The 12,347-nt window shown below is 50.6% G+C and overlaps 4 protein-coding genes across 4 annotated transcripts; 2 read left to right on the top strand and 2 right to left on the bottom strand.

Annotated features, from left to right (window-relative positions):
• LDX57_001245 (uncharacterized protein) lies at positions 1–681 on the bottom strand (the record flags this gene model as incomplete). Its single annotated transcript, XM_046082886.1, has 1 exon — positions 1–681. One exon carries the CDS (start codon positions 679–681, stop codon positions 1–3), a length of 681 nt encoding a protein of 226 aa, XP_045938843.1.
• Positions 682–1,268: 587 nt separating this feature from the next.
• MYO1_1 (type II myosin) lies at positions 1,269–8,978 on the top strand (the record flags this gene model as incomplete). The annotated part of the gene is made up of 6 exons (XM_046082885.1): positions 1,269–1,959; positions 2,010–2,153; positions 2,207–2,391; positions 2,439–8,418; positions 8,466–8,890; positions 8,972–8,978. Exons 1-6 carry the CDS (start codon positions 1,504–1,506, stop codon positions 8,976–8,978), a joined length of 7,197 nt encoding a protein of 2,398 aa, XP_045938842.1. The 5' UTR covers positions 1,269–1,503.
• Positions 8,979–9,641: 663 nt separating this feature from the next.
• ISY1 (pre-mRNA-splicing factor ISY1) lies at positions 9,642–10,498 on the top strand (the record flags this gene model as incomplete). Its single annotated transcript, XM_046082884.1, has 2 exons — positions 9,642–9,644; positions 9,743–10,498. 2 exons carry the CDS (start codon positions 9,642–9,644, stop codon positions 10,496–10,498), a joined length of 759 nt encoding a protein of 252 aa, XP_045938841.1.
• A 232-nt stretch (positions 10,499–10,730) lies between these two features.
• On the bottom strand, positions 10,731–11,804 carry mtg1 (putative GTPase MTG1; the record flags this gene model as incomplete). Its single annotated transcript, XM_046082883.1, has 2 exons — positions 10,731–11,477; positions 11,538–11,804. The coding sequence occupies 2 exons, from the start codon at positions 11,802–11,804 to the stop codon at positions 10,731–10,733; spliced, it is 1,014 nt and encodes a 337-aa protein (XP_045938840.1).
• Between the last annotated feature and the right edge of the window lie 543 nt (positions 11,805–12,347).

Below are 12,347 nucleotides of genomic sequence, written 5' to 3'. Positions count from 1 at the left end.
TTATAAGCTGCATATCGTGAGTAAACAATACCGATTTGGAAGCCAAAGGGCCTTACGCGATCCACTGTCTCGGCTTGACGTAGTAGACTGAGAAGAACACGTCTCGCCCTCCTCCAGGTCCATAGAGTCGCGAGAAGCTTGTTTGTGCGAGGATTTAGAAGCAAAGTCTTTGGGATTGTTGGATCCAGGGAGTGCTGCCCCGTTAGTCGCTGGTATTTCGGACGCGTTAGTGGGCCGACCGCCGAGAGATGCTGTCCGAGCGCTCGGGCCACTGTTGGACACGGGTTTCCGCACTGCTGGCAAGCCACCCTCTCTATCGGTGAGTTCACCTTCCTCCCGATCAACATCTTGTATAGAGCTAGATGCGGTTGCGTGCTGAGAGTTGAAATGATTCGTTTGGAAGTCACCGGTTGACGGACGGCTTGGCGGCGCGTTAAACGCGGTTGGTAGAGGTATGGGCGGGTATCCCAACGGAGGCATCTGACCAGGAGAAAAGGCAGTAGGTGGGAACTGCGGAGGCGTGAAGGTCCCCATGAAAGGAAATGGAGGCGTTGGTAAGGGTCCAGCTGCTGCGGGTGCACCGAGGCCTGGGAGACGCGCATTCGCATTAAAATTCATCTCATTGTTGTAGTCAAATGAACGGCCCATGACACCCTGAGGGTGCTGATGTGGTGGCAGCATATTTTGATGGAATGACGGATTAGGCGATAATAAAGACGGAAAGGCGGATGACTGAGGATTCGATGAAGGCCATTGCGGATAGTTGGGGGGTAGCCCCGACGGTGGAGCTGAGGGATAGTCGGACATGATCGGAGGAAGAATCACACTAATCTGATGGGTTTCAACTGTTTCTGACTGATGATGTAAGTAAAATGGGCAGCTCGCGAAAAGTGTTCTCAGTTCAGGCGCCGCACATCATTTAAGCTAGAATTAGAGATGGAACTCCTGCGACTGAAGCTGAAGCTAAAGCTGAACCGGCGCTTTGAAAGATAAAATCAAAAGATCCACATGAGCAGGCTATACAGATGATTAGGGATGGAATTCCACGAAACAAAGGGAAGGAAGGAGGTGAAGAAAAGCCGAGGGTGGGAAGAGACAAAGGGCGGAGAATAAAAATATCAGGAGTGATGGGAAGGAAGTGCATAATTCGAAATCTGGACGGAGTCCCGTGCGGTCAGGCCACGTGATGCGGGTGCTACAGATCGGGACTAGGGCCTGATCGGCATCCGCAGCCTAAGGAACGCAGGATGTAAACAAACAGTGGATGCGGGTATGTCACCGAGCAGGTGGTCAGTACTCTGCAACTTGCTGTTCTGTCGCAAGCTTCCCCAGTTACGTCTGCATCCCACCCCATCAATCTCTGGGTTGTTCTTTTGTGTATGACCAGTCCAATTCACCATCCTATTCTTGACAACCACTCCCCCCACTGATATGTTTTATCTTATCCAGTTTTGATGACTTGATTCCCCGTTTGAATAATGATTTGCTTGTATTAACGAAGATATGCTGCCCTCTCAACTAAATGGCTCGCCAAAGCGTGCCAACCCATTCGGCCGTGCCTCTCCCTCCTCATCTCCATCGTCTGGATCACCAACGAAAGGCCCGCGACCGAAATCAGCCATCGTGACGTCGCCGAGTAAATTCGAAGAAGCCAAAGGTCATTTTCGGAATTCAGCCTCGATCTCTCAAGCACCACCAACTCCTTTACCGCGAAACGCCAATCACCAAAGATCGAATTCGTTAAGGGTCGACGCCGGTACGGGAACATTTGCACCGGACTTTATCAAATCCGAGGAGCTTCGGCGAGGCGCAGATCAAATCCGAGGACTCGAAGGTGACAATGACTTCTCGGGTAACAAATACGTCTGGCTACGAGATCCTGAAAAGGCCTTCGTTCGAGGACTGGTGTTGGAAGAGGGCGAAGATGGAAAACTGTTGGTACAGAGTGATGATGGCGAGGTATGAACCGATAACACTGAGGAACGTGGGCGACTTTAACAACCGAATAGCAGAGGGAGGTCGATTCAGACCAAGTTGACAAAGTCAACCCGGCAAAGTTCGACAAGGCCGATGACATGGCTGAGCTTACACATCTGAATGAAGCCTCCGTGGTGCACAACCTGCACTCCCGCTACCAAGCGGACTTAATCTATGTAAGTGCAGGCATGAAACAAGCTGCGAGCTCAACTGACGATCATGTTTCTAGACATACTCTGGACTATTCTTGGTGACAGTCAATCCTTATTGTCCGCTACCAATCTACTCGAACGAATATGTCAAGATGTACAAGGGCCGAAGCAGAGAGGAAACACGACCCCATATTTTCGCAATGGCCGATAAAGCGTTTCGGAACCTGGTCGAAGAAGGCCAGAATCAGAGTATCCTGGTGACGTAAGTTGCTCGCCAGTCACCTGGAAATCGGATCTAACGCATCACAGAGGAGAATCCGGTGCAGGAAAAACGGAGAACACGAAGAAGGTCATCCAATACCTCGCCGCCGTTGCGACGTCCGACACTCCTTACGTTCGTTCGGCGACCAAGCAAATGTCCAGTCTCTCTCAGCAAATCCTACGAGCGAACCCCATCCTCGAAGCATTCGGCAATGCCCAGACTGTTAGAAACAACAATTCTTCTCGATTTGGAAAGTTCATACGGATTGAGTTCTCCCGGTCTGGTCAAATTTCGGGCGCATATATCGACTGGTACCTCCTCGAAAAGTCGCGAGTAGTGAAACCCAATCAGCAAGAGCGGAATTACCATGTCTTCTATCAATTGCTGAGAGGTGCCGATCCAAAGTTGAGAGAGAAGCTACACTTGTCCAACCTTGGTATCGAAGATTTCGTCTACACGAGGGATGGAAATGACAGCATTGCCGGGGTGTCCGACGACGATGAGTGGAACTCATTGATTGAGGCATTCCACGTCATGAATTTTTCGGCAGAGGACCAAATGTGTATTCTCCGCACAATTGCCGCCGTTCTACATCTTGGGAACATAACAGTCATCAAGGAGAGCTTGCGGGCAGACCAAGCTGCCTTGAGTCGTGACTCATTCACCAGTATAGAGAGAGCCTGTCAGCTATTGGGGATACAGTCAGAACCATTCGTCAAGGGGTTGTTGCATCCCAGGGTGAAGGCGGGCCGCGAGTGGGTGGAGAAAGTCCAAACACCGGAGCAGGTTAAGCTGGCGCTCGATGCGCTCGCCAAAGGAATCTACGAGCGTGGCTTTGGGGATCTCGTAAACCGAATCAACGATCAGTTAGATCGCAGCACCGTGACGGGAGACGACAGCTATTTCATTGGTGTTCTCGATATTGCAGGTTTTGAGATCTTCGAGAAGAACAGTTTCGAACAATTGTGCATCAACTACACCAACGAAAAGCTCCAGCAATTCTTCAACCATCACATGTTTGTGTTAGAGCAGGAGGAATACGCCAGAGAACAGATTGAGTGGCAATTCATCGACTTTGGAAAGGACTTGCAGCCAACCATTGACCTGATCGAGTTGACAAATCCCATCGGTATCTTTTCTTGCTTGGATGAAGACTGTGTGATGCCTAAAGCGACGGACAAATCGTTCACAGAGAAGCTGCACTCGCTCTGGGATCGGAAGTCTCCAAAGTATCGTGCTGCTCGGCTGAGCCAAGGTTTCGTTCTAACTCACTATGCTTCCGAGGTGGAATACGATACCGAGGGATGGCTTGAGAAGAACAAAGACCCCCTCAACGATAACATAACTCGCCTTCTGGCGGCGTCGCGAGAGAAGCACGTCACAAAGCTATTTGCGGACTGCGGAATCTCTGATGATCAGACAGATTATCCAAAAAGTCGAGTCAAGAAGGGCCTGTTCCGTACAGTCGCCCAGGGACATAAGGAGCGTCTGTCAAGCCTGATGACTCAGTTGAACTCAACGCATCCTCATTTTGTGCGCTGCATTATACCAAATCACAAAAAGCGCCCGAAGATGCTCAATGCTCCCTTGGTCCTTGATCAACTACGATGTAACGGTGTTCTCGAAGGAATTCGAATTGCGCGTACCGGTTTCCCCAACAGATTATCGTTTGCCGAGTTTCGTCAACGGTATGAGGTTCTTTGCCGCAACATGCCAAAGGGCTATCTGGACGGTCAGAATGCTGCTCATATAATGCTACAAAAGCTCGGGTTAGACTCTGCGTGGTACCGAGTCGGTCGAACAAAGGTCTTCTTCAGAGCTGGCGTTCTTGCTGAGTTGGAAGAGAAACGGGACGACCTCATCCGCTCCATCATGACCCGTTTTCAGTCGCTGTCCAGGGGCTTTGTTCAGCGCCGGATCTCAAACAAACGTCTTTACCGTGCGGAGGCAACCAGGATTATCCAACACAACTTTAGGGCTTACCTTGATCTGAAAGCGAGCCCTTGGTGGCGTTTGTTCTCGCGAATGAAACCGCTCCTTGGAGAGACACGGTCCGCGAACGAAGTCAAACGGAGGGATGAAAAAATCCAGCAATTGGAGTCCAAGATGAAGACGGACCTGGCCGATCGCCAGAAGCTGGAGGAGGAGAGACGACGCACGGAGATCGAGATCCAAAAAATCCAACAAACCCTGGAAAGCGAAAGAGCTCTCGCGCTGGATAAAGAGGAAATCTTCGAGAGGCTTCAACTTCGGGAAGTAGAGCTCAGTGACAAATTGGCTGGGGCGATTGCAGACCAAGAAAGCCTCGAGGACCAATTAGATGAACTTATCGCAGCGAAGAAGAAAATCGAAGAGGAGCTTCAATTCCGCATGACTCAGCTGGAGCAAGCTGGGGAAATCATACAACGTTTCGAGAATGAGAAGCGAGAGACGCAGGCACGTCTCGAGGAACTTGATCGCAGGATGATGGAAGCCGAGACGTCCTCCTCTGAGAAGGAAAACCAGATCAAAGAACTTGGGCAGGAAACAAAAATGCTTCAGAGTCACCTCAGCATGAAAGATCGCAAACTGCAAGATCTAGAGGCCAAACTGCTGAAGACTGATCAAGATCTTGATATTAAGCTGGCAAAGACGGCCAAGGAGCTCGATCAGTCAAAGAACCAAGTCAAGGATTTGGTCGAGGAAAATCGCTCTATCAGGCAACAGATCTCAGATCTTTCTTCAACATCGACTGGATATGAAGAGATGCTGAGGAAAAAGGAAAGCGAGATAGCAATTCTACGTAATGATGCTAAAAGGGCCGACGAGGAGAAAAGACAGCTGGAAACAGAGAAAGCGTCGCTATCTACTCGTCATAGCAACATGCAAAAACGCTTGCGGGAACTACAGGCTGAATCTGATGCCATGATGGTTGAAAAGGCCCAGTTGGACCGAGAAGTGGCTGACGTGAAGAAGCTGCTCGAAGACAAGATCTCTGAGGACGCTGAAGCGGGAGAAAGCCGAAAGCTTCTTGAGCAGCAAATCCAGGACCTTAAAACCCAACTCTTCCAGGCACAAGCGGACTTGAGCAGAGAACGGCAATCAAGAGACGATGTCCAAATGCTTGCAGAGCACAACCTCGCGGAATTACGTGACAAGTACACCTCCTTGAATGAGTCTAAAATTGAAATCGAGAAGGAGATGTACATTCAGCAGGACACTCTTCGCCGCGCTACCGAAGCCCGAGTTGCTGCCGAAAGTTCACGCAAGGACCTCCAGACGGAGCTCATCAAACTTCGCGATCGCTTCACTAACGTTGAAAATGCTCGTTTAAATGCAGAGGCTGAAATTGAACGCAACATCAACAACCAGGCGAACCAGAGATTGGAAAGCGTTCGGAAAGATTTGGACGCGAAGACTCAGCAATTGGAGGAGATCGAAGCTGAAAGGACACGACTTTCCACCAGAATCCAGGAGTTAGAAAATGCGATCGCAGACTCTGACAACTTCCGAATTCGCCATGACCAACAGAAGCAGCGCATGGAAAGAGAATTGGTGACCCTCAAAGGCAGACTCACAGCCTCGGAAAATGACAATCGGGCCCTATTGACAAAAATTCAACAAAAGAACCTCGACATTGCCAGGTCCAACTCCAAGGCGAGCGACAACCAACGCCACCGCGTAACCACGCTACAGAGGGAAAAGGCCAAACTGGAGGATGACAACAAGAACCTTACCCGCCAGCTAGGAGACCTCCAACTTTCCATTACTTCTCTGGAGAAACAAAAGGAGAAGCTATCGCTGAGTCTCGAGGACTTGAACCACGAAGTCAATAGAGAGCACAAGGCCAGTCGCAATGCCGAAAAGACGGCCTCCACTGCCGGTATACAACTGGCAGAAGCGAACAGAAATTTGGAGACTGAACGCCAGATACGTACTCAAGCTCAGGCAAATACTCGCAAGTTGCAGGGCTCTCTGGACACTGCTAACAAAGAAATCGATGACCTGCACCGGCAACTGATGCTGCTGCACAAGGTTGTCGAGCCTGCATCAGAGGAATCCGAGTCATGGGAAACTGTTCGTCCTGATCTGTCGAAGAAGGTGGATCTTGCACAGCTGCTGGACACTGTACAAAGCCAGTTGCAGGTATCGGAGGAGAAATATAGCAGGGCGGAAGCTCAGCTTGCCGAAATGCGCCGGCGTCATGGTGATGAGATGAAGGAACTCGATGCCCGCTATTCCTCCTCCAAGCGTGCTCTTCTAGAGGAAATTGACCAGAACCAAGTTGCCGGAAACCGCACGCCCACTCATCTACGCAAGAACTCTGACATCGCAAAGAGATTCGGTACCCCGACAACACCAAACCGAAGGCTCAACTTCGAGGCTGCGAATGACTCTGCCCGGTCCGACAAGACCGTGGATACTGTTGGTTACCAGAAGCGGATGGACCTGGCGGCCGAAATTGAAGAGCTGCAGAACAAGCTTCAGATGACGGAAATGCAAAACAAGCACCTTCAAAGTCAACTACAGGGAGGCTCGCGCCAAGACCAATGGCAAGATGAAAGCCCCTCGGTCCGTCGGATGCACCTCCTAGAACGAGAGAATGGTCGACTGCACGACCAACTCGATGACTCTGCGAAGAAGGTTTCGGCACTCGAGAGAAGCATTAGATCTGGGGATCTGTCACTCCGGGATGTACAGGCCAAGTCGCATGAGGAGCTTTATGACCTCATCAATTCTCAGGAGCAATCTAGAAGGTCTCTGCTCAAGGTCCACAACGAAGCGGTTGCCGAGTTCAGCGATGTTAAAGCTCAGTTCGAAAAGCTCAAACGCGCAAAGGCTGCCACTGAAGTCGAGCTCCGTGATTCTCGCTCCGAAGCCCAAGAGCTTCAGTTAGCCAGAGATCAAGATGCTGTCAGCAGAAACCAGCTGCTCCAGGAGTTCTCCGACCTGCAAATCCGCCTGGATGCAGAGTCCTCGAAATGCGCGGACCTCGCATCAAGTCAAAGCCTCTACAAAACTCGCGCGGATGAGTATTTCAGCAAGCTCGAGCAAGCAGAAATTTCAGTACTTAAAGCCACTCGGGCCGAGCAGTTTGCCAAGTCACGGGCCCAAGAAGCAGAGGATACCTGCGCACAAATCATGGCTGAGCGCAAGCAAATGGACTCTCTTGTGGAGGACCTTCAGCGCCTATCGCAGTCTCTAGAGGCCCGAATGGAAGATCAGGCCGCTGAACTTCAGGCTGCGTTGCAGTCCAAACAGCGTCTCCAGAATGAGCTCGAGGACTACAGGAACCAACGTGCCATCGATATCGAAGACAAGGAGACCTCCATGGAGCAGACGAGACAAAAGTACCAGCGCGAGTTCTTGACATTAAATAACGAGCTTGAGGTGGAACGGGAGCGTGTCCTGAACGTCCGTGGGGAGAACTCGCGTCTTCGCGAAGAACTCGAAGATCTCCGCAGCAAATGGGATAACGAAGTGATGAACAGCTCTACGTGGGCTAAGGAAAAGGCGCGGATGGATGTCATGCTTCAGGACGTGACCTCAATCCGTGATGAAGCGGTGAACGCGCACAATGAAGCCCAAGGAAGAGTTGTAACACTTCTGTCGCAGGTCAGAAGCCTACGAACTTCGGTTGATGATGTGACGGCTGAGAGAGACATGCTTCTCAAGGAGAAGAAGATGCTTGAAACCCGTTTGACTGAAGCAGGCGACAGACTGGAGGATCTGGCCAAGGGAGAGAGTCCATCCATGCGCAATGCAGCAAGCATGGATCGCGAACTTTTGGAGCTTAAATCCAATCTTGCTCAGCAACAGGACGTCTCTGCTGCCGCTGTCGGAAAGATGAGACGAGCCGAAGCCTTGGCCACCGAGATGCAGAAGGAGGTCACCGCTGAGCGGGAAACCAACGCTCAGCTATTCAAGGATAAGGCTGCTCTGGAGAAACAACTCAAGGAGGCTCAGCTGCGGTGCGTTGATCTGGAAACTAAGAGCTACTCATCCGGAAGCCAGGACGTCAGATTCCTACATAAGAGAATCAAGGAGGTAAGCTAGAGTCCCTGCATCTAAAGGCAATATACTAACATCTGCAGCTTGAAACGCATCTCGAGGAGCAAGAAACCAAGCATGGCTCCGAACAACGATCTCTGCGTAACGTCGATCGCACTGTGAAGGATCTTCAGTCCCAAATCGATCGACGAGAGAAGATGAATGCTCAGCTAAACGAGGACATTAACAAGTCTCGCGACAAGATCGACCGTCTTCTTCGAAACATCCAAGAACTTCAGGAAGCCGACTCACAAACCCAATTACAGGCGCGCCGAGCAGAGCGAGAGCTTCGAGAAGAAAGAGAGAAATCGCTGCGCCTGGCGCGTGAGTTGGAAGGATGGAAAGGGCTTCGCGTTGAGCGCGGCAGCAATCTCGGACGACTGAGCGATGCAGGGAGCAGAAGAGGAAGCGGCGTATATGGCTCAGGCGATGTGCCACAGCGGATGCCTAGCAACACGAAAGGCTTCTTGTAAGGAACACGATAATCTAGCAGGACGGTCCTGCTCAACACAACCGCATTCAATAATTCAGGCGCTAAACATTTATCCAGGGCCTGAGCGACGGATTACGAGCATGAATTGATGGCGACTCTGCATATCCAAGGACTCATGCAGCAGCTAACGTGATGTTGACTGTTTTCCCCAATTTCTACGTGTATATGCTTCCATTGGTTGACGATCTATATGCATTCGAGTTTTATTTCTTTCTGGTATTATGTTTGGGTGGGATGAGGCAGATGTTTCTTCTGTGATGTACTTTGGAATGACTTTCAGCAGTTCGAAATACGGACTTGCTCTTATTGTTAATTTTTTACGATGGTTTTGTTTGTTAGTTTCTGTTTCTAGATATATAGTTTGTTGAGACCTTTAATCGATACCAGAAGTTTCAACCAGAAACTACAAGACCATTCCTGATATTCCAGTCACAATCGTCATGAACGCGTTCTTCAACTGTAACTGCTCAAGTGTTAATGCTCTCAGTTGCAATAACAACCAAATGCAAGGGCTGAGATGAAAGGAAACCTGCAGTGTAAAAAACCGCCTCCCGTCGGGCATCGGATAAACTAGCCGCGCGCTTAAGCTTAGCGCCCGCCACGAACGTTTCTTGAACCCACCCGAGCTTGGATCAAGATCACTGCCGGCCATGCGGTAGCTTTCTTCACCCATCTTTCTCTTACATAGTGCCCTGACGGATTCAAGGCTCTCGCGCCGCCCCTCATCATGGTAAGTGAACTTCCCTATAGGTGCAGAAACCGGTGTTTGGCGTCCAATGTCTCGAAAATTCCGACCGAGTTCATGAACTGATCCTCTATGTCCACCAGGCACGCAACAGCGAAAAGGCGCAGTCGATGCTGTTTCGATTCCGCGCGCAGCAAGCGGCGGACCTCGGAATCATCGACATCGGACGCACCCGTCGCCCCAAGGCCATCACGTCGGTGGATTCGATCCCCATGTGCGAGAAATGGCGCGGCCAGGTCCTCAAGGAAATCTCGCGCAAGGTCTCGCGCATCCAAGAGCTCAGCCTGAGCGATTACCAGATCCGCGACCTGAACGACGAGATCAACAAGTTGATGCGCGAGAAATGGACCTGGGAGATGCAGATACGGAACCTCGGCGGACCGAATTACATGCGTGGCTCGGGCCGTGTGTACGATGACGAGGGCAAGGAAATTCCTGGCGGTGGGAAAGGATATCGGTATTTCGGGCGTGCGAGGGAGCTGCCGGGTGTCAAGGAGATGTTTGAGGCTGCGGCTCGTCGCGGTCGGAAGCCGGCGGAGGAGGATGATGAGGGCACTCGGGGACGGGGCGGCGATATCGCTACGAAAAAGGTCGATGCCAATTATTTCGGCTACGGGCTGGATGAGGAGGACGGAACGTTGCTGGCGTACGAGCGACAGAAAGAGAAAGAGGCCGTTGAGCGTCTACGCAATAAGAAGGAAGACGATGTTGAAGATGGCTGGGAGCCTCTACCGGGTGACGCTGGTGACGGCGTCGAATGGCGATTGCCGACTTTGGATGAAGTACAGGAAGAGTTGGTGGACAGGAGAAGGAGACGACTCTTGGACAAGATCACTTGAGTCTGCCCCTATGCCTTTGCTTTTCTTTTCATCGATCTGTTCTTCTCTCTTCAAAATCTTTCCATGAGGCGTTTGGGGTGTATGTTTCTGCACTGCTATTTCCCGGTTCTATGTTATTTCTTCTAAACTTGTCATTGAAACCATGCATTTGGAGCAAAACGGCTCCCTGACGATACCAACACGATTCGTTCTTTTGTACTGTACATTGGATGATATTATCTAAAGTGATTATTTACAGCTTCGAACTATCCTGTTTCTTCGCCGTCCTCTCGGCTCTTAAGATCGAGGAGATACTGCGACCCACTTCTTTTTCGTTTCCTTCCAGACGACTTCGCTTTTCAGCTTTTAAATCGTCGAGGAGGAACAGCCCCAGCTCGCCCGCACGCCATTTCTGGATAAAGTGCTGCGCCGCAAGGTCAACATTGGGGATGCCACCTTTGGCAAGAAGACCCTTGTTTTGAGCAAAGCTCTCAAGAAGGGGCATGATCTCATTCGTTGGCGCGGACCAACGTCGGTATACGCCAGGATCGTGCAGATTTATATGATATAACAGGTAGTCGGTGAGAGTGACCGGTGAAATGACAGAATCCTTGACGCAGCCACAGAGCGCCAGTTTCAGCATATTCTCTGCATCCGGCACGTAGGGCATGAATACACCCGGCGTGTCCAGCACGTAGACGTGGGAGCCGTTTTCTCTCTCTATAATCTTCACTGGCGTACCGATCTTCCGCGTTATACCTGGCTGACCGCCCGTTTGTACAGCTTTGGCTTTGCCGACGCCTTTTCTTCGCAAGTTATTGATCAAAGTCGATTTGCCAACATTGGGCATACCGACAACCATCACACGACAACCGACGAGTCGGTCTGGCCCCTCCGCATCTCGTCGCAAATGTTTCAGGATGGAATTCGCATCTGGACGAGACGAGCTAACGAAGAATGTGGCGCTAGGTTTATCGAAGCCTCGAACAGTTTTCTCCACCTATTATAGAGAATATAAGTGAGCAATAAGTCTAGAGATTCTAAGGCTAGGAAGACTCACAGATTGCTGCGCACTTGACCCGGGCTTCGCGCCCAAGTCCCGCTTGGTATAGACAATCAACCGTCTAGTTTTCCCTAGCGCCTCTTCGAACATTGGGTTGATAGACGTGACGGGGACTCTGTAATCACGGCATTCAATAACATAGTCAATAGATGACAGCATGTTTTGCATCTTCTTCAGGCCAGCCCTGTGGTGGCCCAAGTAGTACGACCTTGGAATGGACGCATAGCTAGGGAAGACCTGGCGCGGGATGAATTTGGCCGTCATCACGAGGAGTCCGTAGATAGCTCTGGGGATAGAAGTGGATGGAGAGATCGATTGATTACCGTCCCTCGACACATGGTCCAATGACGACGGTGAGCTTAAGTTGAGAGGCAAAGCATGGTCTTCCTTTCGCCGATGAAGCTGCTGCTCCAACTTCTTCGCGTGGGCCCGATTTGCCGATGATTGAAAGCGGTGAGAAAGGCGGTACTTTTGGCCGATGTTCTCCGCCTCCGAAAGTTGTCAACAGAAGTTCCTACAAGAATCATCTCGATGGCTCGACATGACTTGCTACTACAATATGCACAGAAATTCTACACTTTAACAAGCATATTCCGTGACATATCAGTTCTCCAATTTTCCATATCTGCTCAGATGACGAATAGCTCCCGAGGACACGTCTTCAAGCCCCGATCTATATATAGCCTGCTATCATCACTTTGAATAGCGAATCAAGCAGTTCCTAACAACTACCTACACATGGTGTCATCAATCTGTACAGAGTACCTACTTTTCAGGCGCTTCGAATTAATGATAATGCAATGCCAA

This window comes from Aspergillus melleus, assembly GCF_016097325.1.
Source record: "Aspergillus melleus strain CBS 546.65 chromosome Unknown contig1, whole genome shotgun sequence".
NCBI lineage: Eukaryota > Fungi > Ascomycota > Eurotiomycetes > Eurotiales > Aspergillaceae > Aspergillus > Aspergillus melleus.
Note: the sequence above shows the minus strand (reverse complement) of the source record. Positions and strands in the feature narration are given on the sequence as shown.